Below are 22,860 nucleotides of genomic sequence, written 5' to 3' on the forward strand. Positions count from 1 at the left end.
TTTTGTTCATATAGGGTCTCGTCGACATATTATCGTACATTTACGGCTGCGCCGACTACCATGGACAACATCAGTGTCGATGAGGTAGACACGAAACCGAAACGCCCACTTCTACGACGCGAGGGTTCGACGACGGCTCCCCCTCCGCCTCCATCACAGCCACCACCAGCTCCGCCGGCACAGCCAGATCCTACAGATTCTCTAAGTCTCCCGCAGCTGAGGCAGTTAGTAGGACAGTTTCCCAAAGCTGAGCAGGCCCCCTACGCCTTTCAGTATGAGGACGCCGAGGACTTTGAGCGCGAGATTGACCAGTGGTTTCATTACACCGAACTTGAACAGGATCGGCAGTATCTGCTAGCCTCTTTAGAAGCTTTCGAACAGAGATGGAAGTTCTTCTGCCGGTCAGAATCCATTTCCGATGACTCAAAATGGACCGCTGTCAGCCAAGAGCAGCGACTGAGATTTGTTTCGGGACTGGTCCATGATTTGGACGACGAAGACTATAATCTGCGAGTCGAAGCCCTATGCTGCATTTACTACATCTTGATGGGTACTTGGAGCACCACCTCTGGACTAGAGATGAAGGAGGTCACCACCGATGAAGGGCTGTCGCCTCCGGAAGATGATCGATGCAATATCCTCCAGGTCCAGTGGATGCACAATGGAGCGGATATTATGGAGCAGAACTCAGTTATTCCCCACCTTTACAGTTGCTTGATTCAAGCATCGAAGGCTCCCGACCTGTCACATCCCCCACAAGCTGTCGATGGCGAGGAGACAACCGAGGGAGCTTTTGGCGAAAACGAGTATCGAGAGCTTAGTCTATGCCTTTCTTGCTTCTATATTTTGATCGAGTCTTCCCGGGTTCGGATGGAGACAGCCGCTGGACAGGCCCTACGACGTTCGATCTCTTCCTTACAACCAAACTTCTTGGTCTTTCTTGTCGGCATGATTTCACGTTTACGATGGGATGAACTGTACAACATACCCCTTATGCACGCATTACAACTGTTCTGGAAGTCGATCCTACTGGTGTTTGGGGATGTCTCCAATCATCTGGAAGAGGTCAAACGCATATTGCAACCGCGTGTGGATCCATTCTCTGCAGAAGCCGCCCACCCGGTTCTTACGGCGTCTCCTTTGGATTACCACCTCTTTAGACAAGAAATCACCTCAAAGTATCCTGCATATAACCCGCCGCCACCAATAATACCCCTGGAAATCGAGCAAAAGACCATGCTTCCTCCGTTGTCGAATCAGTCTAGGAGTGACATCCCCGGATCTCTAGGAGCAAGCATCAGCGGCGCAGCAACTCGAGGATCCATACTCCACCAACCCGTTCACATCGCCACGCCGGCCCCTTCACCACCCCCGTCACCTATTGGGCCTGGTGGAAAAGCTGGTAAGAAACAGAACTATCAGACCAATCAGAACTTCCCGTTCCTCTACCCGCCCCTGGACAGCACTAGCGACAATATTGGTGGCAAAGGCTCGACGAGAGTTCAGGATACGATGGTGGGCAAGAAGTGGGAAGGCAGCGATGTACCTCTTTCCATTATCGAAGCCGGAGAGCTGTTCGCTAGTCGTATGAGGATGACGCGAGCAATGCGCCAACTTTGGAGGGAGCGAGATTTGTTTATGAAGTACGAAAGAGGGTGGAAAGGAGACACTAAGGATGAGGTAAAAGAAGAGAAAGACGAAAGAAGCGAGGAAGAGAAAGAACTCGAGACCCTTGAGGATCCGGATCTGCGCTCCCGTATGTTGGCTGTGGACGGTTTCTTCCACCACGCGCTGCCAGACCTGCAGTCGTTGGTTATTGTGATGATGAAAGTGATGCTTACCAATGTCCAGGACATTGCTGTTCGCAATGGTGGTGCTCAGGAAACAACGCAAACCGGTGGACTGAATCGCACCAAGTCGAGTTCCAACATGGCTCAGAATCAGACGCTGCCCATGCCACCGCCGGCCCCCCGTCCTGACGAAATGACACTGGAAGATCTGGATAATGTCCGCTCTCGGGAGATCAGTCAACAAGCAGTGTCTGGAGCTCTGTTTCTTCTGCTGAAGTGGTTCAAGGTGTCTCACGTTTTGAAGTTCGAATACGTGACCCAGCTGCTCCTGGACTCTAATTACGTGCAGCTCACGCTAAAATACTTTGCGCATCAGAACCTGGAGGACCTCGTGGCTTTCAGGTATGACCGAGATGATCTGAGCGTCTGGCATTATTGTCATGTTCATTCGGACCACCCCCCGTTGTCTCCTACCAGCCCGGACGAGAGATCGGAAGCTTCCGAGGGGGATGAAGCCATTCCGCCACCTATCTCAAGGCATAGGAGGTCGCCGACAGCTCGCTCCGAGGCCCAACCCACTATCGACCAAAACAATCCACAACAACTGACCCAACCAAATTCAGATGCCCTCACCCGACCCTCAGTCGACGAGCTTGGCAACCCGCTTGGCCCTGTCCCGACGAGTCCGATCACCACTTATTCATTTCGGCAATTCCAAACCTCAATCCACCTTCTTCGCGTTCTACAAAAATTGACACGGGGAAAATCTCACCGCATTTTATTTCTCGTTCAATTCAAGTCCTCACAAATCTTGCGCCGGGTTCTACGCGTTCCAGATCCGACCCTCCGCTTATATGTACTCAAGCTATTCAAACTACAAGTCCCCTATTGTGGTCGGAAATGGCGGCAAAGCAATATGCGTGTAATCACGGCAATCTACCTGCATTGCAGGCCAGAACTGAGGGACGAGTGGTTGGCTGGGATGCACGACGCCAACGTTGAGGGGGAGGTCGATGAGGCGGTGCCGCTCGAGTGGGCGCTCAGAGGGCTTACTTTCTGGTGGCAGAAGAGGAGGTATCCTGATGTTACAAGGAAAGGGAGAAAAGGGTCGGATACAAAGGCGGAGGATGATGTTGATGAGAATGAAGTTCGGCTTGATGATATTGACGATGACGAACGTGATTTCTTTCAACGCGAATTGGATGCTATTGGATGGGGCCTTGCAGGGCTGCGCATGGCTGATGGCTCTGAGGATGTTGTCTTTGGCGAAGAAGCCGGGGGTGTCAATGGAGCCTATCCTATGGCTAACGGTGACACGAACAATGTCAATTCTGGAGTGAGTGCTTCGGGCGGCGCAGCAGGAGGCACAGGTCTGAGTATGGGACCACCCCAGACTCCAATACCTCAGCCACAATGGGTTGTTGCCGATGCTGCGGCTCTGGACAATTGGCAGAACAGTTAGGGACTTGCTGGAAGACCAGATCCCAGCGTTGTGGACTGTGGCCGGCATGGACTGAGGAATGGCAGTCAGGCGGCAGATTCGAATAAGAGATGGTTAGGGCTGAATGAGGAACTGCGAGATGTGGTGACTCGGGTAAATCTCAATTACTGGGAGCCAGGAGAGTGAGCAAGTTTAAATCAAAGAGGAGCAAATCTAGGAGCACTGGAGCCAATATTCATTAAGGGTTGACTGACCTCCAATCAAGGCTCTGTCAACAGCGTGGGCGGAAAAATGCTGCTAGTAATCCACGACTCAGCCTTGTCAGCCTCGGTATTCACGTTCCCCGCGCGGAGTCTCGTCGGTTCCGCCCCTGTCGAGGACTACAGCTTTATTGTCCAACTGCTACCAAGCCCTTTTACGGCCGTTTCAGTAATCCACTCGTTTCGGCCGTTGCGGGTGCTCGGTTCTATATAGAATACACAGCACGTCCTCGTATAATACGTCGCATTCCTCCTCTTCACTATTGACTTCCTTTGACAGAGTGTTCGCCTTCTACCGCTCAACTCGTCGCGTCAGACCCCCTACCAATTGCGATTCCGCCCTTCGGCCCCCCCAACACTCCGTGTTGCCCAACGCGCGGAGTAATACCTGCCTCCCTCCCTCTGTCTCTCCCTACAAGTACGCAAACAAGATGCCACTCCAGAAGCACGAATACCTCTCTTCCGTCTGGCAGCCCGACCTTTTCCGCGGCAAAGTCGTCTTCTGCACCGGCGGGAACGGATCGATCTGTTCCGCGCAGGTGCGTGCTCTCGTGCACCTGGGCGCGAATGCATGCATTGTCGGCCGCAACGTTGAAAAGACACTCTCAGTTGCCAAAGATATAGAGACGGCACGCGCGGGGAGCAAGGTCTTGGGAATCGGCGGGGTCGATGTGAGGGACGTTCAGAGCCTAGGGAAGGCGGTGGACGAATGTGTGAGGGTGTTTGGGGGCATTGACTTTCTGATGTAAGGAACGACTGTCATACAACTCCACCCACCCCTTCTCTCTTTTCATATAGCTGCTTTCGTATGCTTTGCGGAGACTGTTTCGAGCGGATATGGACGTGCTGACAATTGGGCGCAAAAACAGTGCTGGCGCAGCAGGCAACTTCCTGGCGCCTCTATCCCAACTCTCCACCAACGCCTTCAAATCCGTCATGGACATTGACATTCTGGGCTCCTATAATATCACCAAGCTCTGCCTGCCCCACCTGGTCGCCTCTGCCAAAAAGCACAACTCCTCGTCCTCTTTACCGAAACCAGATTCTGCGGGACCGGGCGGCCGAATCATCTACGTGTCCGCGACGATCCATTACACCGGTCTTCCCATGCAAACGCACGTTGCTGTCGCCAAGGCTGGCGTCGACGCTCTCTCCGCAAACGTGGCGATCGAATACGGGCCGCTCGGCATCACCAGTAACATTATCGCCCCGGGTCCTATCGCTGGCACGGAGGGGATGGACCGTCTCTCGCAAGCAGCAAGAAAGGGCGGTGACCCTATGGGACAAAAGGCGGGGCGGAGAATCCCCTTGGGACGATGGGGAACGATAAAAGAGATTGCAGATGCAACAGTATATTTGTTTAGTGACGCCGGGAATTATGTCACGGGAGACAGATTAGTCGTCGACGGTGGCGCGTGGCATACCTCTGCCGGCTCACCAGGAGGAGACTTTGCGTATCCCGACTTCATCTTAAGTGGAGCGGAGGTCACGGGCGTGGGTGGCATGAAGAAAAAGAAGGAGGGCGCGAAGCTGTGAGCAATAGCCCGGAGACGGGAAAAGCTTGTGGTGTTGTATAATATGAAACTCGGGAGTGTCGGAGGCTGGAAACACAAGAGGAGGTCAAGAGCACTAGCATTGGTCTTTGGCCTTTTTGGTGACTTTGGAATCAACGGATGAGAGGAAAGATCCTGGGCTGGTTCACCGTTATGTTCTCTTTGAAGGCCTTTCTGTTGGGATGAACCTATCTGGAATTGTATGTGGCTCAGGAAGAGATACCGCAGGGTGCCTCGGCGGTCACAGCAACGTATTCAGGTCGAGTATAGTGATAGCGAACTGCCCTTCCAAGGTCAAGACTGACATAGCTAGCATCGAACATGCCGGATCGAGGAACAGATATCCTTCCTGTTCTTCCACATGATCCTTGTATAACTTCTCCTTAAATGTCGTGATTGAGGGATGAGGTTTATTCGACGGGCAGCAGCTGTGGTTACATAGGTAGCATCGCTAGCTGATGACAAACATAGTGACCCACAAGTTAATTGTTCCCTCGCAGAGCTCCGTCGGTATTCTCCTCCCACCTGGCAACCATCTCTTTCAGAGATCCTTCAAAGTTGTCACCGTCGCTGCTGCTGCGGTGCCCCTGCACGGATGGACCGCAAGGGGGAGAGAATGCGCCCGAAGGAGTTCTTGTATAAGACCGCCATGATGAAACCGCATTCTTCAAGCTACTCTTGCAAAAGCCGTTGCTCTTTGCTGTTTGATACAATGACCGTCCCTGGACCGGTCAAGAACGCTCTGGACCGGACATTGAGACTGCGTCCTGCATGGTGCAGGGCTTCAGGGGATTGAGGTCTCTCGCATGTTAGGCTGGGATTGCCCTGAGCGCTGTTGGTGCTGCTGGTGGCTGCTGATGGCTGCTTCGTTGAGATGCCCTATGTCTGCCTGCGAAGAAAGGAACAATGGCTTACGGTGTTGGTGGCGTCGGCGCCCCTCGCCAATTTCACGTCTCACAGAATTTCCCTCGCAGCAGAACATAAGTTCACATCCCAACCGTTTGGGCTGTGCAACAGCTGCCAGCTGGCTCGCTCAGGGATTTGTGGCTTGCTCACGTGGCGTGGCTCTCCCGCTCATCACATCCTCCGGCGCTACAGACACGAACCCTTTCCGCCCAGGGCAACAGGGCAGAAGACGCAAGGCAAACGACTATGAGTCCGCACAGTGAGCAGCAGTCATCAGCCCATCACCCTAGCCTCTCGACCGCAAGCTCTCGACCGGCTCATTCTCACGGAAACGTCCCTTCATAAATTGCTCAAGCTCTTCTCATCATCACAAAGTTTGTTTCTTCGATAAGGCAGCCTTGTTGCCGAAAGTGAAACTCCAGTACGCAGCAATCTTGGGGCCTGGAACGGGCACAGCCTCATGAACCATGCCGCATATACACGATGTTGCTCACTTGTGGGCAGAGCTGGTTAAGAAGAAGGACCATGCGTATCTCATTCGAGAAATCCTTGGTCGCCTGTGGCCAAAGAGCTTTCGAGATCCCCAAGTCATCGATGAAGCCTACGTGAAGGACATTGTCCTATTGAAAACGATCTTTGACATTCAGCGCACGCGCATTCGATTAAATCCCCCAAGCCGACGCATTCTCTCGACAGATGACCTTCTTGATTGCCTCAATTGTCTCTCCCGAGCCGCAGAAGCATTGCGACAAGTCGACAACAGACTCCGTCGAACTTTCATGGATATTTCCCAGCAAGCTTTCTTTTCGGGATTTCGTACAGCCGCTCTTACCATTGAGCGGCTTCCCGAGGAGACGCTGGCCAGAGTGGAGGTGTCCTCTCGTCTAAGAACTTGTATCGGACGGTGGCCGTTGGAGGACCTTCCTGGCCCAGTAAGGGACTGGAGTTCGGCTATTTTTGAGGGCGCTGTTGAGGATCTCCTGAGCCTGGACGAGTCCGACAGCTCTTGCGACGAACATATTTCCCTAGATAGACCTGACCGCGAAAACGTAAGTTCTGACCCTATGACCCTGCCAAATACGAACTGACATCTCAGTTTGCTCAAACCTTCCGTCTGTCGAAGTGTGTACCCCAAGCAATCGCATGCATCGCTCGGGGATGTAAATACGCCTACCGAAGCGCACTAGTTTTGTTGGATTTCAGATTGATGGTGATCGCCGCGTGCTTCCGGCACGTAAGTAATGGCTCGAACTCTGGCGTTCTGCCCGACCCTTCGGAAAGTAGTCGAGGGTATTCGAATTCAAGTCTCCTCACGGACGAGTTCAACAGACTGCTTGAAAACTGGAGAGCTCTTGGGAACTACCTGCAAAAGGCCAATGGGGAACGGCCTTTGTCGACTTTCTTGTATTTCGTCGACGACATTGAACCCGGGCCGCCCTTTGGCGAAAACGACCACATTCTCAATTGGATAGGCCCAATTATCAGTGTGCCGGCGTCGTCAGCGAACACAGGCACCTCTTCACCTCTCTATGCAAAGATTGTCGAGGATCTCCGACTCCGCAATCTAGCAGTTTTTGACTCGCAAGGGGCTCTCCTGGATGTCCATGGTCGCTTGTCCGAGCAGATCCGATCGTGGTTGCCACCACGGGCCAATACGCCTGGTCCCCACAGTCTTGATAGTCCAGATATAACACCTCAACAAACCATATATGTGTTAGACTGCAGCGATGTACATCCTATCGACTACACAATGCTAGTGGACTGTGTTGATCCCAGTGGTCAAGAAGTAAGCAAGCCGATCATCTCCCAAAAAAACTTACGCTAATCTTTACCAGGCACTCGAAATTGGGCAAGAGATTATCGACGTGTATTTTTGGTGTCCCTTCCCTCATTCAAAGGCATCGCTCGTCCGGAAAGCTAGAAGAGTGACTCCGATATGTGAAATTTATGGCACTCTGCAAAGACTGGTCAGCTTCCATGCCGAAACAGGTGACCCTGTGGCCGAAAGAGAAAATACCTTGGCGGAGCACGCGCAACTGTCGGAGAGCTCAGCTGGAAGTAGGGAGGCTTCTTCAAGCGACCAAGTGAGCATGACATCTACATTCACGCAATCCCTTGGCCCCCAAAGTCCATCTACAGCTTCAGTTCGGCAGCCTTCGAGCCTTCGCGGATTCCTCAAAGCTTCCTCCTGGAGATCTTCAACTAAGCCGAAAATCCCAGTCCATAAGCACACCAAATCCGATTCGGCTCAACAAAGTCTCTATCTACGGTCCGCGCTAAGCCCAGATGCTGCAAACTTGATCGTCTGGTCTAGGAATAGAATCCGTTGCTGGTCGTTGAATAGTGGCATTCGCTGCCGCCAAGAGCGATTCCTGGAAAACATCCTACTGGCAGCTGCCGGGGCCACTCACTTTGCTGCCATCATTCAGAAACACAACAAGTGTTTCCAACTCTCTCTCTTCGACGCGGCTGGCGCGCCGGCAGAAAAACTAATGCCCTTCGATAAGTGTCCCAAAAGTATGGCTTTCTCTCATGATGGATCCAAGCTAGCTGTCGCCACACCGGACGAACTGAGGATTATCTCAACAACAATCGAGGATTGGGCAGGTTCCTATTGCAGCCAGTCACTTATACCACAATTGAATCGTCAAGACGCCGGTCCTCGAGATACTCAGAAGACGCAGTCAGCATTTTGTAGAACTTACGGCGTGCGCCGCCAGACGATATCGTTTTCCCCAGATCGCCATCAAGTTCTTGTAGGAACGCAATACCTTGATGACGAGGGGACTATTATGTTGTGGCTCTTTGACATCCCAGAACGCGTAACCGGAGCACTCTCGCGTACCTTTCTATTTGCGAGGGAGATCAAAGTGGTAAGCGACAGACCCATCCTCTCCAGGCTACCCGCTTCGCTCAGTATCGCAGCCACACTGACATACGGCAGGAATCATCGGACACTGGCTTGACCGCATTGCCGTGTTTTCACAGCTCTGGCCAGACCACATTCATCCTCTGTGCTGCTACTGCCCACAGTCACCGATCGAAAGTCGAGAGCATTATCCCAAGCCCAACGCGAGGAGAGGCCCCTCAAGCTGTACTTGAAGAGATTGCGGGGCCAAAGTTATCTATTGATCGTGCGCATCGCGGAATTGCAATGCCCGGACAAACTCCCTCTTTTGTCATTGTTAATGAGGAAGCTGATGTTTATCTCGTTCGCGGATTCAGCAGCCGGAGCGGATGGGAAGCGAAGCACGTCCCTCTATGTCTCAACCTCCGTCCTTTTAACCAGGGCGGCAGACGTCCAGAAATTGAAATTGCAGCATCTAGCGCAAGCGAAGTTATCATCTTTCATATCTGGCAAAACTTGGGCCATCTCACTCGATATGACGCCTTAAATCCTCAACAGAGCACCTCGCAACCCATCCCTCTGGACGACTTCTTTCCACGACCTACGGATATATCTACTTCGCGAACAAACTAGCAGAGATCTGTTCTCAAGGTTGCCTCATTTCAGCCATACCCAAATCCATTGGCCCGTCTTTGTAAGTCTTCTTATCAAGCTATCATTCTGTTCAAATCGAAGCTTATCTCGGCCATATTTAGGGTCATTGACATCCGTTTCAACAGGATATCTAAGGTTCAGGGTCGGGCGCAGTCGAGGTAGAAATTGACGATGCAGGTGCCAACGATAGAGGATGCAAAGTACAATAAAAATGACAATCTATGCCACGTCAGAATCTGGACTTCTCCTGTTTCACGCCATGGTCCTGGTATACTTACGCTAATGTAAGAGGCGACAAAATCTGCAGTACTGAATGGATTGATCGACCGCCAACCATTGAAGACGATCATCATGGTGCTGCCAAAGAGGGCGTAGCATGTCCGCATCGGCTGCCAGTTTGATCTATACGGATAGGTCCTCGTATCTTTCTTCCTGGAATACGCTTTGAGATCCTGTTCGGGGTCGACAAAATCCGTCTGTTGGAACTGGCCTGTCGATGCGAGTTTGATACTGGGAACAAACGTCAACTTGAATTCGTGATCAAGGGGAGCATTGGCACTCACATTGTTTTGAACCGCAGGAATGTCACGCAGATCACTGCGTACACGATGAGCATTGAGACGGTCGAGTTTAGTGCGAGCCGACCTAGTTCCTTTCTAACGTCAGCTTTGCAAGAATCTGGGGTGTTACGAACTAACATGTGATGGAGCACCACTTGCCGCCAAATATCCAAGAAAACCGAAAAGCCAACTCGCTAACACTGCATTGCGTGGAACCCCCTGGGACCCTGTCTCTTTCAAACGACCCTGCAGCTTTCTTAAGCACCTTGGCCATGCACCTTGGGATAGAGCAAGGGCATGCAGAATCCGGGACGACAAGTACAATGAGTTGACACCAGAGGAAGTTGCCGACAGAATAAAGAATCCATTGAAGAAGTTCGGCCAGAACCTTTTTCCCGCTCGGATGGCAGCCAGGACGAATGCTGAGTGAGTACCATTGTCCAGGACAGAGATGTCTTTGTTCGCCAGAAGCGGCTCATCATACGGCACGTTCAAGCCGACTGTGAAAGTTGTGAGGGAGTAGAGCAAGATGATCCGAATCGCGATCTTCCTGCTCGAGATCTTGACCCCTTCATACGTACGCAGCTCTCGATTCTCTGCTGCTGTGACCGTCACAGCTTCAAAGCCGATCATAGAGAAGATGGTCAATGTCATCGCCGTCCAAACGCTGGCGAGGTGTGCCCAGGCATCAGTCCGCACAGCACCGCTTTGTGTTAGCCATCCACGTGAGATGAATCCCCATGGGTCGTTGTAAAAGCGAAAGTGGCTTCCCGTCTCAATATTGATACCGATATTAAACAATATCAACCCAACGATAAAGAGCATTTTCATAACACCAACCCAGTACTCCAGTTCGCCGAACCACCGCACACGGATGAGATTGACAACCAGTATAAGACAGAGGAAGATCGATATCCAGACAGCAGGGTCGACGCTGGTCGTTCCCCACTCTAAAGAGGTTTCGGGATAATGCAGTCTTGCAAGCTCTACCGGGTTAAAGCCGAATTGGAAGAGTCCTGCCACTCCTTGCAGTTCTGCAGCGATGATAACAACCCAGGCAAACCTGTTGCTATTAGTGACGGAACATTGCTGATAGGACGAAGGGACTAACCATGCCATCCATCCGACAGCATATCCAATTGATTGATCCAGAAATCTGCAAGGCATCTCGAACAATGCCCCTGGCACAGGGAAAAGAGCTGACATCTCCCCAAGAGCAGCTTGCACGGACCAGACGATCGACCCCATCAACGGATATGCCAACCATGCCATTCCTGGCCCAGCAAGGTTTATGATCCTGCCATTTTGCAGGAAGAGACCTATGCCAATGACACAAGAGAAGGTGATCATGTTAACATGCCGCTCTCCAAGATGTCGCCTGGTATGTAGTCAGTCGCCAGCCCCAACGAGATCTTTTCTTTACAAACCTAAGAGACGTGTTGCCGTTCTGACTGACCGGGCCAACAGGTATGATCAAATCCTCGCTTCTGCTGGACCGCCCCGCGTTTTGAGACTCTCTCCGTGGGTCAACAGCGTCGATATGAGGCTCTGAACCGCCTTCCGCTAGCCCATGTCGCATTGATGACGCCCGTGGGCTCGCGCGCTCGCTAGTGTTGGGTCGCACAACTCCCAAATTGTATGCCTCGGCAATTGCTGTCATTGTTGCGTCGCGATTGAGTTAAGAAATACAGAATTCTTGTGGCTGGCTGGGCGAAGACTCTGTTTATCAACGTGCCAGTACGTGGATGAGGCATTGATGGGGGGAGGGAGTTGAAATATTTGGTCTGAGAGGGTCGGATTCGAGGCGGGCTTGGATACCTGGATCGAAATGGTTCCCGACTCAGAACGCACTGCGGTCTTGGACATGGCGTCTCAACAAATAAGGGATTGCCTCCTTTCGACAGCTTTGTTGCCTGGAACTCGTGTTCCTGGTGCTCATGTCTGGTTCTAATGCGCCCTGAATCGTGTCATCACCCCTGTGTTCGCTTTCATTGGTTAAGGGGGAACGCCACATTCTCAGCCTGATCGAAATCTAGGCCTTGTCCGCAACTATCGGTCGATGCTGCCTCCGTTGAGACCGATGGAAAGGGCTGAGCAAACACAAAAGTGCCAGAGAGTGTTTTGTTTGGCCGCCTTTTGAAGGAGCCGCAGCTTTGTACGCCCTCACTCTCCTTGTCACCCTTGGCAGCTTGAGCTGATCGGGACTGCCCAGGGAGGCGGCCATCTTGCCCACTCTGGGAAAGACCAACTCGAAACCTCCTCCTTCAAAATCCCTCCCACTCTATACTCCCTGTGGCCCGTCGCCACTGTTCCAGAATCCGCAGTACTTGTTCTGGGATCTGTATACCTCGATACCAATGGATATAACCTCCGAGGGGCCAAGCACAAACTCCCTACGACCACCAACCTCTATTTCCCTTAATGAACATGCATTTCTATCCGGTCTCAGATGTGTACGGTGTGGAGAACACAGGGACATCGAAGAATTGACGTTCTGTTCGGTCTGCAGCAATGATTTTAAAGCGGCTCGATGGTACCTGTGCAACAACCATTGCCACAATGCCGAATGCGGACACGCAACCGATTGCAACCGCGAGGGACATTCTTCATGCTGGTATAGCCACATGTCGGGCTTGCCTGAAATGATGCGAGAGGCCCATCAAAAGCAGAATGCCTTGGCAGACGGCTGCATTCAAGTTATCATACCCCCGAGCATTGACGACAGCACTCAAATATACCATCATCGGTTCGATCAAAAAGCAGAGTGGTTTCGAGTGACTATGGCTAGCCAGACTGCACAAGGCGAAGAACCTATCCTGCAAGTTTCTGACCGTTTCAAGAAACTCTGCAATCCGAGTGCACACTACAGCCTTGGACAGTATCCAAGCCTGGTGTCTTTTATCGGGGACACCGGAGTCGGGAAGTCAACCCTTGTGCGTGCAATGAACACAGTTGGCATCGTCGATCAAATGCAGACATCAGGGATTATGGACTGGAGCCAGGTGTTTGGCTGCCAGCTCCATGGTCCTGTCACGCGATCGACGTCCGGGAAGAAATCAACGCGCCCAACGTCGGTCGGGGTCCATCTGTATCGAGACCAGGTGTTAGCACATGTCAAAGACGACCATGGCAATCAAGAGGATGTGCCGATTCTCTATGCAGATTGCGAAGGATTCTCCGCCGGAAGTATGAAGACTGATGCCGAGAGGAGTACCTCTAGCAACATTCAGGTTGGTTCCAGGACTCGAGCTGTTTCCATCAGCTCGCAGGTTTCACAATCCAGACTGCACACGGAAGCAATCGGACTTCCTGAAGCTCAACCTATTGTTGGCATGGAGGGTCCTCTCCTGATGGACCTCGTCATCAAGACCCCTGGCTTTAAGGAGTTGGGAAAGACCAGTGCAGACGTATTCTATGCACGCTTTCTCTATGCTTTTAGCGATGTTATTGTATTTGTGATAAACGAGGAACAGAAGATGAAGCGAGAGATGCAGCGGCTGCTTGAGTGGGCTGTCTCTGCAGTCAAGACATCAGTACGGAGAAGCTCACCAAGGACCTTACTTGTTGTTCGCAATGGGCCAAGAGACCATCATGACTCCTTCTATGACGATGTCGACCTCAAAAATGAGATGTTCAACGATTTCGGTGAGATTTGGGATGACTCGTGTATACTTTCCGCATACAAGATCAAGCACGACTTCCAATGCAGCCGCACAGAGGACAAAATACATGATAATGACCAGTACTTCGGACTCTTCTTCCGCCAAACGAAGATTTGCTACATCCCGAGCATGCAGAATAGACAGCCCCCTGATCGCGTATACCAGCAGTACTCGCATCTCCGCAAATTGATTGTTGAGGGAGTCCAGTCAGCTCAAAAAGCCAGATCCAAATCATACTTCCGGCACGACGTAGCGTCGGCGATCAACTTGACCAATCGAGCGTTTAGACATTTTGCGGAATATGATGAACCATTCGATTTCCACGTCGCTGCAAGGAAAGACAATCCCACACCCATATCCATTCCCGGTCACATAGCAAATCTGTTGCGCCATCTAGGAACTACGGTGGAGAAATTCGCCAAATTCGAGGTTATTGTTGCTATTGGCTTGGTAGCGTACAACTTCAGGTCGTCTGCGCTCGGTAAGTCGATGCGTCGAAAACTCTTGCAAGCTGCTGACCAGGGAAGGCCGCGAGCCGGAAGAGATCTTTGACGATGAACTGCGAGAGCTGTGCTACAAAGGACTTCAGATCTACCAAAAGCAGTTCCTGAGGTGCGCTCTCTGGATGGACGATGGAACCAGATGCGTCAACTACGCTTACAACCATGAGCACCACGAGAGCGGGAAAAACCTCATCTGGAAAGGCTCGATTGACCGGTCGAGTTTTGGGAAGGAGATGTCTGTTGTAGTTGCCGACATCAAGAAAGCTTTCATTGACTTCTACTCGGAGCTGTGGAATGTCAGTGCTCAGCATGGGGCTCCTACCCTCGAAAGAACTTCAGCATACCGACGCAGGATCCTCGGCCGGGAACGAAGCTTGCCAGATGCTCCCATCGCACGCGTCGGCACTCTGAGATCAGAGGACTTCGACAAACCGGATGGAGTGTGGTCAACTGTGAAAAGTAATATGTCCTGCTTTGCTTGTCTTCAATATGCACCTGACCATGTTCTACCCTGTGGACACGGGTTTTGTGAGGATTGCATAAAGGACTTCGGCAAGGTGCTTCCACAAAGGAGCTATCATTATGCTTTGGACGAATGCATTCTATGTGGCACAACAGCCGTTCAATGGCACGCACAACAGAAGGGAGAGACGTGGCAACCCGAGCGAGCGGCTGCAGATGGCAGCTTAGCAGAGGGATTTCCCTCGCTCCCGCAAATTGCCAGACTCAACCCTCGATGTGGAGGTATCAGAGTACTCACTCTTGACGGCGGCGGCGTCAGGGGCATCATTGAGCTAGCTCTAATCGAAAAGATTGAGCAGAGGACAGGTTTGAATCTCCCAATTTCGGAATTCTTTGATCTGGTGGTCGGCACGAGCACAGGTGTGTACTTACAGGACCCCAGCCATGAATGAACTGACCACTCCTAGGGGGCATCATTTCACTAGCTATCACCAGTTCGACAAAAGACACCAGCTCATCTGGACTGTCCGCCAAGTTCCTCAAACTTGCCGAAATGGTTTTCAAGAAAGACCGCTTCGGCGAGCTGTGGAAAGTAGATCCTCTCAACCTAGTTAACAAGTCCAAAATTGCAAATATCATGATGGCTCTGCGACTCATCAAAAGCCGCTACAAAAGCGGGAATCTTAAGGCCAGCTTGCTTGACTTCTTTGACAAGGATCAGCCTATCTTCGGCGGATCGGTGACAACTTGTAAGCAGAGAACAACACGGGTTGCGGTTACGAGCACCAGTGATGGCGAGCCTTGCCTCTTCACGAATTACAGTCGCGCGTCATATGATCGCGAGGACCTGTCAGACCGCGACCACTTGGTGGACAACAAGGGATTTGAGCGACAGGACAACCCTGAGAATGAAGCCCGAGTGTGGGAAGCGTGTGTATCCCCGCCCCATTGTCTGGGTTGAGTGCCTAAATTAACGCGAAATCACCAGGGCCATGGCGACGTCCGCCGCGCCAGGATACTTTCGTGAATGGCGGATCGATGATCCAGAGAACAGAAGGCAAGGGAAAGTCCCTTTCAGAGACGGGGCGTTGCACTCGAATCTTCCGGTTCAATGTGCTCTTGAAGAGCAAGACAGGATCTGGCCTGCGCACAAAGGCTACAAGAAGCCATTGGACATTCTCGTGTCTCTGGGGACGGGCAAACAGCTCAAGGCCACAAAGATTCCCGGGTGGATGAAGTTCGCAGGGGTTGAAGACGTTGCGGCAGCATACTACAAGAACGTCGTCAATACAGACGTCGTCTGGGAGGCGTTTTCTCAGAGCCAGAGCAAGAACTTTTCGCCTCATCGCCACTTTCGGTTGACGGTCGATTTGGAGGAGCCCGTCGGGCTCGACGAGTGGGACAAGATGGGCGAACTCATCGAAAGGGTCAGCAACGAGTACGCGGCGTCCGAGAAATCTAAACACCCCACCGGCCTCTGGAATCAGGTCGAGACGGTGGCGTACAAGCTCACGGCGTCGCTGTTGTTCTTCGAGCCCGAGCGGTGCGACTCAGTCCCTGTGCGCGGCAGAGGCCGGGAGGAAGTTAGCGGCAACATTCTCTGCAGGCTACAGACGCCTAGCGTCGCGATCCGCAACCTCATCTACCGTATCGATGGATTCTACCACCAGACAGCTAACCGGCACGAGACGCCCATCCACCTGCGTAGGGACTGGAAGGACGCCCTCCTGCTGGCCGAGCGGACAAACCAGCCCTTCGTGATCCCTTGTCGTCTGGACAACATGGAGGGCGACACCGTTCCGCAGAGCTTGCTCGTGAAGCTGAAGCCTCCAGCCGAGGCGGGACAGGCGGTTCCATGCCCCATCAGCGGGTTTCCTGTGACGTACAAGGAGTTGAAGGCGGGCATGTTGCAGAGGGGGATCCAGTGAGTGTGGGTCTCACGAAGTAGAAATACATAAATTTATTGTTCTAAGGCCCAGGAAGAGGAGAGAGAAATGGCAAGGAAGGCGTAAGACAGGAAGAGGTTGAGGATCCAGCTTGATATGAGCATTACGTAAGGCGACTCGGGCGCCTGGCGGGCTACCGACCGACGCAGGCACCGCAGCTTCGAGCTTTACAACAACCTCATTAATCCGCCGAGGCTTCGAGAATTCCAGATCGTTCTCCGCTTTCATTCCATTTCCGCCCTCCATAACATCCTCAATCTCTTCCCAACCTGGTCCAAATTACCGAGTATCCCGCCCTCCTCAGCTTGAAAGACAGCGTCCAGGTGGTCTGACCCCGCCATTGACGCGCCGGCCGGAGACTGTCCACCTCTTCAAGTAGCTCCTCCTCTCGACTTTTCTCCAGTCTTGAACACAACCATCCCACAGCAGCAGAGCCGCAGCGATGCCCTGCCCGATAAGCATCACCAAGTTCGTGGGGACCATCTCTCTCGGTCTCTTGACGGTGCGTTGGTCCAGCTTCAATCCTTGTCTGGTTCGCCAACGTCGACTGACAACTTGGTGACAGGGAACTTCCTACACTCTCCAATCCATCACTCTTCCTTCGCTGGCCCTTCTGCCCTCCGCGTCGCTGGCAGCACGCACCCTTGCCACAATCCAGACTCAATCAACACGGCAGATCCTCACTCTGGCATCGATCTCATCTTTGTCTCTCATCACTGCATACACCCTCGCAAGCCCCCGAGGACGGCACCCATACCTGCTCTGGACTGCGCTTATGAGCTTTATTGGGGGCCAAGGTGTCGAGTACTGGTTCAATGGCTTCTCGCGCTTTCCGTCTTGGGGTATTCGTACCCGAACCACTGGTCACGGGCAGAGCGGACATGTGAAGGCCTTGCGGGTGTCAAGTCCCTCGGCGAGTGATGAGGGCAGCTATATCGAAGTGGAATCGGATAGCAGTGAAGAGCAGCAAGTAAACGGCGAAAAGGTCGAGATGGAGATGGTCCGGGAGCGCAAAGTACAGAAGGTCCGAAGTTGGCTTGCTGGTATTGGATTCGCAATGGGCGTCGTGGGCATCTGGGGTGATGGGGCTTGAATGCTTGCTCAAGTTTGACGAACTGAATGGAGAGTGGGGCTTAGGTTTAGCTGGAGCAGGTGGTGGTGGTGATGACTTTTTGCCCGCCCTTTGGAGACGAGATACGATCGACAAGGAGATGCCTTCAATGCGAGAACAACACGGTGGAAAGTACCCGGCAACATTACCAGCCAACAAGCGAGAGTGGCCGTGTGCAACATCGACAGGAAGGAATGATGCTTTAATCAACAATATGAATCCGAAACAATGTGAAAACGGAATCCTCGAAGCCTCTTGGGCTTTCGACTACACGACGACATAGCTCACTCGACTCGATCAAAAAACCCTCCTCTCTTTACAACATGTGTCCGATATCACCACGCTTGTTGAGGAGTATATCCACTCAAAACATCCCGGCCGAATGATGAGGATCTGCATTGGCTTGCGGTCTCTAGCGGTTTGATAAAGGCTAGATAACTGCTCTACCTAGCTAGCTCTTATGGTCCGGCACGGAAAATGCAAAGACTGCAAATCAACTATAGGCCTTCGTTTCTTAGGACAAGTGCTCGGCTTGGTGTTGCAGTAAGTTTAACCTCAGGAGACAAGCATGGCACGCGCGAGCATATGCGGGGTCGCCATCTCTCATCTCACTATTTATAACCACCATCTACTCCATACCTCACACGGCTCTGGAGTCTGGACCTCCACCATCAGGCGACGAGCTCGACCTCATCTCCATCCTCGAGAAAGCTTTCAGATGCACAGTCATTTTAATCCCTCAGACATGAACGAGGTCTCGTCTCACGCACAATCCACTGGGATGGACAGACTCCCCACCTAAAAGTGCTGAGCATTCGATGCGCACAACTACACAGCCGGAGCGCGACCTCTCTGACTTGATCAGCATCTGATTCGTAACATGACCACTCCTCCCATCAAGAAGGCCTGTGATGCTTGTCATCGACGCAAAGTGCGATGCTCGGGAGGCCAGCCATGCCGCACCTGCGGCCAGAGCAATCTGGAATGCACCTATCTCGCCGTCCCGCAAAAGAAAGGCCCCAAGGGCAATCGATCCAAAATCCTGTCCGAGATCCGCACCGCCCAGAGGAAGACGAAGACCCAGGCGAATCTTCCTCGAGCTTTGCCCTCTGCCGCCAGTTCCCCGCAGCTGACAGGTCATGAGCTGAAGCTTTCTCTCGACTTCAAGGCTGCGCTCCTCAGCAAGCAGACCATTGAAAACTGTGTCGCCTTCTACTTCTCCAACATGTCCACGACGACTTCAATCCTCAATCGACATCACCTAATGGATACGATCCCCTCCCAGATTGCCACTTGTGCAGAATCGTACTGTCTCGCTGGATCCTTGTGTGCGTTTGTCATGGTCCAACCGGGCATGAACTTGGCCGTTGCTCCGGGGAGCCATTACGAAGGCGAGCCTCCTGAAACCCGCTACGGCTATGCCAACATGCTTCTCGACGACGTCATTCGCGCGCGAAAGTCCATCGACTACGTCGAGTTTCCCACTCTGAGCGCGGTCCAGACGTCTTTTTTCTTGTTCAGCTGCTACTTTACCCTTGAAAAACAGAATATATGTTGGTTTCATCTGCGTGAAGCCGCCACTCTGGCGCAGCTGATGGGCATGCACGAAGAGTCGTCGTATCAAGTCGGCGACCCTGTTGAGAATATGTATAAGCGACGAATGTACTGGCTACTCCTGGTCACCGAGAGAGCATATGCGTTGGAACGACACCGCCCACTTAGTCTCCATCCGACCATCGGGCTTCCATCCCCCAACGACTCGGAGGAGCAAGAAGCGATATCTGGCTTCCTGTACCTGATTAGCCTCTTCCGCTGCATTGACGATGAGTTTATGGCTCTCTGGAACAAAGTGAAGAGCGAGTGCTCCGCAACTTGGCTTTTGCAACTCCAGCGACAGCTGACAGACGCGTTGCCGCCAAGGTTAAGGACAACAGAAAGCCAAATGGCAGACGTTTGGATCACATTCCATTGGTTGCGAATCATGATCTGGCAACTCTCCATCCCAAATGGGGTTCTTTCATCCTCGTCCAACGAGTCCTCCATGACATTCAAATACCCGATAGAAGTCGCTAGGGACTTGATTGAGCATATCTCAGACATATCTCTGGACGCAATGGAGGTCCATGGCGTAGGGCTGATCGAGAAACTGTTCGACATAGCTTGTACGCTCACAGACGTCATCTCGTGCGTGCCTCTCGAACCCTCGGAGATCTCAAATCCAAGCAACGAGACAGCCTTCGAGTATCTGAGCAAGCTGCTTACTCTAATTTCCCAGCTCCGGGGTGGCGCATCGAGGTACTTCCCATTGTTACTTGTGAAAGTCTCCGAAACCTTGCCAAATAGTCTCCCCCATCGTCTCGCTCCTACGCATCCGGACCCAGATCCTCCGATGCCTATTCTGAGCATCAAGCAAGGCTACGCGGGTGCGAGCGACCATATTCCCACACCAGAGCCGACGCAATACTCCTCGATAGGAAGTTTCAGTTTCAGCCCCAAGCGCATCGAACTCGGCGGCGGGTTGTACTATTCCCCTCAGCAGCAGGAAGGGCGCGAGCACAAGCAACAGAACTCTGAACATACAATGTGTGAAAATGCATACACCCCCGACATCGCAGCAGGTCGCGACATGTCCTCGGATGATTTAACAGCCCGGCCGTCTCTGGACACGCCACCTACTAGTCAGTCTTTGCTGGGAAGACAGACACACTCCTCTACGCAAGGTCTGGACAGAAGTGCGCCTATGGGGGGAGACGACAGGCCCAGTTCGGGAGTTAACTTAGATGATGCGGTCACCCGCGTCGAAAGCAGTCCCAAACGCCCCTCCTGTGCCTTTCATCGGAGTACGAGTAGTGGTCGTGTAGCCTTAGGTCCCCACAAGGCTCAAGCTCCCCCTCCCCCTCCACCCCACGGGGGATCCCCGACGATTGGCAGCGGCTGGAGTCAGCGAAACTACCGTCGTCCTTGGGAAGAAGGGAGCCGTTGACACCGTGACAGTGACAGTGACATTGAGTCTCTCCCTCCCGCCGCCGTCGGGGCAGAGTGCGCCTCGGACTGGACTCGAGACTCGGCCTGGCACCACACTTTCGTGGCTCTATGAGGAGAGAAAGAAAGTGATTGATTGAAGGAAAGGTATCATAATGCGTCCGAAAAAAAAAATTTTTAAAAAGTTAAAGGATGGCGGACAGTTGGTGGCTGGGGGGGAACTACAAAATTCTATACCGAGACTAGGGGCATATTACCCTGGGGTGGCATTTCATAGCCTGGGAAACAATCTTACACCAAGGATTTTAACGAACCGCGACGAGGTAGCATGTACGAGGTAAATGAGGACGAACGGAACGGAACAACGCTCTCTCTTTGTTCCTCGGTAGGCAGGTAAATTTTCCCAGCATACCTTGGTATGCAATCGATTCTTCTCCTCGCTTGTCTTATGGGTGGAATCAACACATACAGTATGATGCCCAAGACGCCCCAGACGACCAGGACGCCCCTTCGATTCAACAACGATCCTGGTGTTGCGAGATTCTGGAATAAAAAGAGTAGCGAGCGCCTTTTGAGAAACAGGAACAGATGCAGACGCAGACTCAGGTTTGAGAGGTGGAGGAGACCGTTCTTCATCATTGACATCTCGTTTCCTTTTCTTTTCCATAACAAGAGGTCACTCACTCACTCACTCACTTCCTCCTTTGGTCGGGAAGGTTGCCAAAAGCCATTGTCGGCCAGGTCCGCTCACTTCCCGCCCATGCTGGAAATGACATCCCTCTGGGCCTGTCTGTCGCGATTGACGCCGGTCAAAGGAGCCACGCTTCGCAGATCGCCGACGACGTCCTTGGCTTTGCCAAAATATACCTCTTGGAGCATGTTTCTCATCTTGCCTTCCATGTCCTCGATTAATCTGCCGGCGTTGCACACGTGGCCGCCGTCTTTGCCCTGGCCGCCGACGTTCTCCACCACCAGGTCAGCCTCGACTTGTCTGGTCATGCTCCCTGCCAGGTTCAGCGACCCCAATCCCTCGCTTTCCCGACCCAGGTGCAGGATGACAGTGCTGGTCAGCTTGTAGTGACTCGTCCTCCCACTGCCCCTGCGCTCATCGACCTCAAACACGTGGATGCTATCCCATCCAGCCTCCTTTGCGACGGGTTTCTTCAACAGGACTACCCCAGCGAACCCGTCGTCCAGGTCCCACAGGTATACCGACCCCGTGCCACCTTCGTAGTACATCTGCCTGTACACGTCAAAAGCCGTGTTCGCCTCGACTTCCATCTTGCGCACCCGGTCGCTCGGGTAAGTCGCGTCGTCTAGGGGCGGTTCGAATTCATTGCTCCATGGACTCCGGTACGAGTCGCCGTCCCGGTTGTAGTCGCACAGCAAGTAGTCCCGGCCTGTTTTTTTACACCGTGCAGACGTCAGCGGCTGATCGACGGAGGAGAGGAGGTCTTCGGTCAGGTCGGGCACGAGCGTCGTTATCGAGGTGAGGTTGTCCGACACTTTAAGCGGGGAGAGGCGACGGAGGAGGTCTCTGCGACGGACAGGGAAGGAAAAAAGCAAGAGTTAGTATAGCTCCTTTTAATTGCTGGGAAAGGTTCATGCTCTTTCATCCTGGTCGTCATATATCCTGGCTTGAAAAGAGCGAGAGAGCCGTAGAGGGAGGACAAGCTTACAATGCGGCATCGAATTGGGCTTCGCTTGCCATTGGGGCTTGCCTGCAAGCAAATCGGAGCCGAGTCTGTTTTGAAGCAGCGGAGCGGGTTTCAATCGAACAGGTTTTGGATAATACAGACTAGGCACAAAGTCTGGTAGTATGAGTTCCCCACCCTTTCAGAAGTGTAGGGGTCAAGTCAGCATGCGGTGGAAAAATCGATGTCGTAAAGCTAAGTTTGGCTGTTTATTGCCAATGACTACGGATTGCGGGGTGGATTATTGTCGTTGTTCAATGGCGGGTTTGTAGGCGGAGACTTGGGACGAAAACTACTTGTCAGACAAAAAGATTTCCCTTCGAAAAGCCAAGCCGGGGAGGTCGGGCAAGGTCGGGGACCCTGGTTTGAAAATAAACGGCGCTGTCTGACAAGAGTTTGGTAATGGTCTGCAAACATGTAGCAGTTCCAAGCAGAAGAAATATGCCAGCGAATGTGGCAGATCTCACCAAATACCCCTGCGCCTAGAC

The 22,860-nt window shown here is 52.6% G+C and overlaps 8 protein-coding genes across 8 annotated transcripts; 6 read left to right on the forward strand and 2 right to left on the reverse strand.

Moving 5' to 3' along the window:
* Nucleotides 1-60: 60 nt before the first annotated feature.
* Z519_06578 (uncharacterized protein) lies at nt 61-3,252 on the forward strand (the record flags this gene model as incomplete). Its single annotated transcript, XM_016764317.1, has 1 exon — nt 61-3,252. One exon carries the CDS (start codon nt 61-63, stop codon nt 3,250-3,252), a length of 3,192 nt encoding a protein of 1,063 aa, XP_016619399.1.
* A 670-nt stretch (nt 3,253-3,922) lies between these two features.
* Z519_06579 (uncharacterized protein) lies at nt 3,923-5,027 on the forward strand (the record flags this gene model as incomplete). Its single annotated transcript, XM_016764318.1, has 2 exons — nt 3,923-4,236; nt 4,361-5,027. The coding sequence occupies 2 exons, from the start codon at nt 3,923-3,925 to the stop codon at nt 5,025-5,027; spliced, it is 981 nt and encodes a 326-aa protein (XP_016619400.1).
* A 1,390-nt stretch (nt 5,028-6,417) lies between these two features.
* Z519_06580 (uncharacterized protein) lies at nt 6,418-9,431 on the forward strand (the record flags this gene model as incomplete). The annotated part of the gene is made up of 4 exons (XM_016764319.1): nt 6,418-6,999; nt 7,047-7,736; nt 7,786-8,823; nt 8,895-9,431. The coding sequence occupies 4 exons, from the start codon at nt 6,418-6,420 to the stop codon at nt 9,429-9,431; spliced, it is 2,847 nt and encodes a 948-aa protein (XP_016619401.1).
* Nucleotides 9,432-9,455: 24 nt separating this feature from the next.
* Nucleotides 9,456-11,672, reverse strand: Z519_06581 (uncharacterized protein; the record flags this gene model as incomplete). The annotated part of the gene is made up of 6 exons (XM_016764320.1): nt 9,456-9,671; nt 9,731-9,962; nt 10,016-10,104; nt 10,151-11,075; nt 11,124-11,390; nt 11,440-11,672. The coding sequence occupies 6 exons, from the start codon at nt 11,670-11,672 to the stop codon at nt 9,456-9,458; spliced, it is 1,962 nt and encodes a 653-aa protein (XP_016619402.1).
* A 964-nt stretch (nt 11,673-12,636) lies between these two features.
* Nucleotides 12,637-16,567, forward strand: Z519_06582 (uncharacterized protein; the record flags this gene model as incomplete). Its single annotated transcript, XM_016764321.1, has 4 exons — nt 12,637-14,155; nt 14,202-15,059; nt 15,107-15,569; nt 15,628-16,567. 4 exons carry the CDS (start codon nt 12,637-12,639, stop codon nt 16,565-16,567), a joined length of 3,780 nt encoding a protein of 1,259 aa, XP_016619403.1.
* Nucleotides 16,568-17,027: 460 nt separating this feature from the next.
* Z519_06583 (uncharacterized protein) lies at nt 17,028-17,678 on the forward strand (the record flags this gene model as incomplete). Its single annotated transcript, XM_016764322.1, has 2 exons — nt 17,028-17,087; nt 17,151-17,678. The coding sequence occupies 2 exons, from the start codon at nt 17,028-17,030 to the stop codon at nt 17,676-17,678; spliced, it is 588 nt and encodes a 195-aa protein (XP_016619404.1).
* An 898-nt stretch (nt 17,679-18,576) lies between these two features.
* Z519_06584 (uncharacterized protein) lies at nt 18,577-20,679 on the forward strand (the record flags this gene model as incomplete). Its single annotated transcript, XM_016764323.1, has 1 exon — nt 18,577-20,679. The coding sequence occupies one exon, from the start codon at nt 18,577-18,579 to the stop codon at nt 20,677-20,679; it is 2,103 nt and encodes a 700-aa protein (XP_016619405.1).
* A 746-nt stretch (nt 20,680-21,425) lies between these two features.
* Nucleotides 21,426-22,389, reverse strand: Z519_06585 (F-actin-capping protein subunit beta; the record flags this gene model as incomplete). Its single annotated transcript, XM_016764324.1, has 2 exons — nt 21,426-22,215; nt 22,358-22,389. The coding sequence occupies 2 exons, from the start codon at nt 22,387-22,389 to the stop codon at nt 21,426-21,428; spliced, it is 822 nt and encodes a 273-aa protein (XP_016619406.1).
* Between the last annotated feature and the right edge of the window lie 471 nt (nt 22,390-22,860).

Source organism: Cladophialophora bantiana, assembly GCF_000835475.1.
Source record: "Cladophialophora bantiana CBS 173.52 unplaced genomic scaffold supercont1.9, whole genome shotgun sequence".
Taxonomy (NCBI): Eukaryota; Fungi; Ascomycota; class Eurotiomycetes; order Chaetothyriales; family Herpotrichiellaceae; genus Cladophialophora; species Cladophialophora bantiana.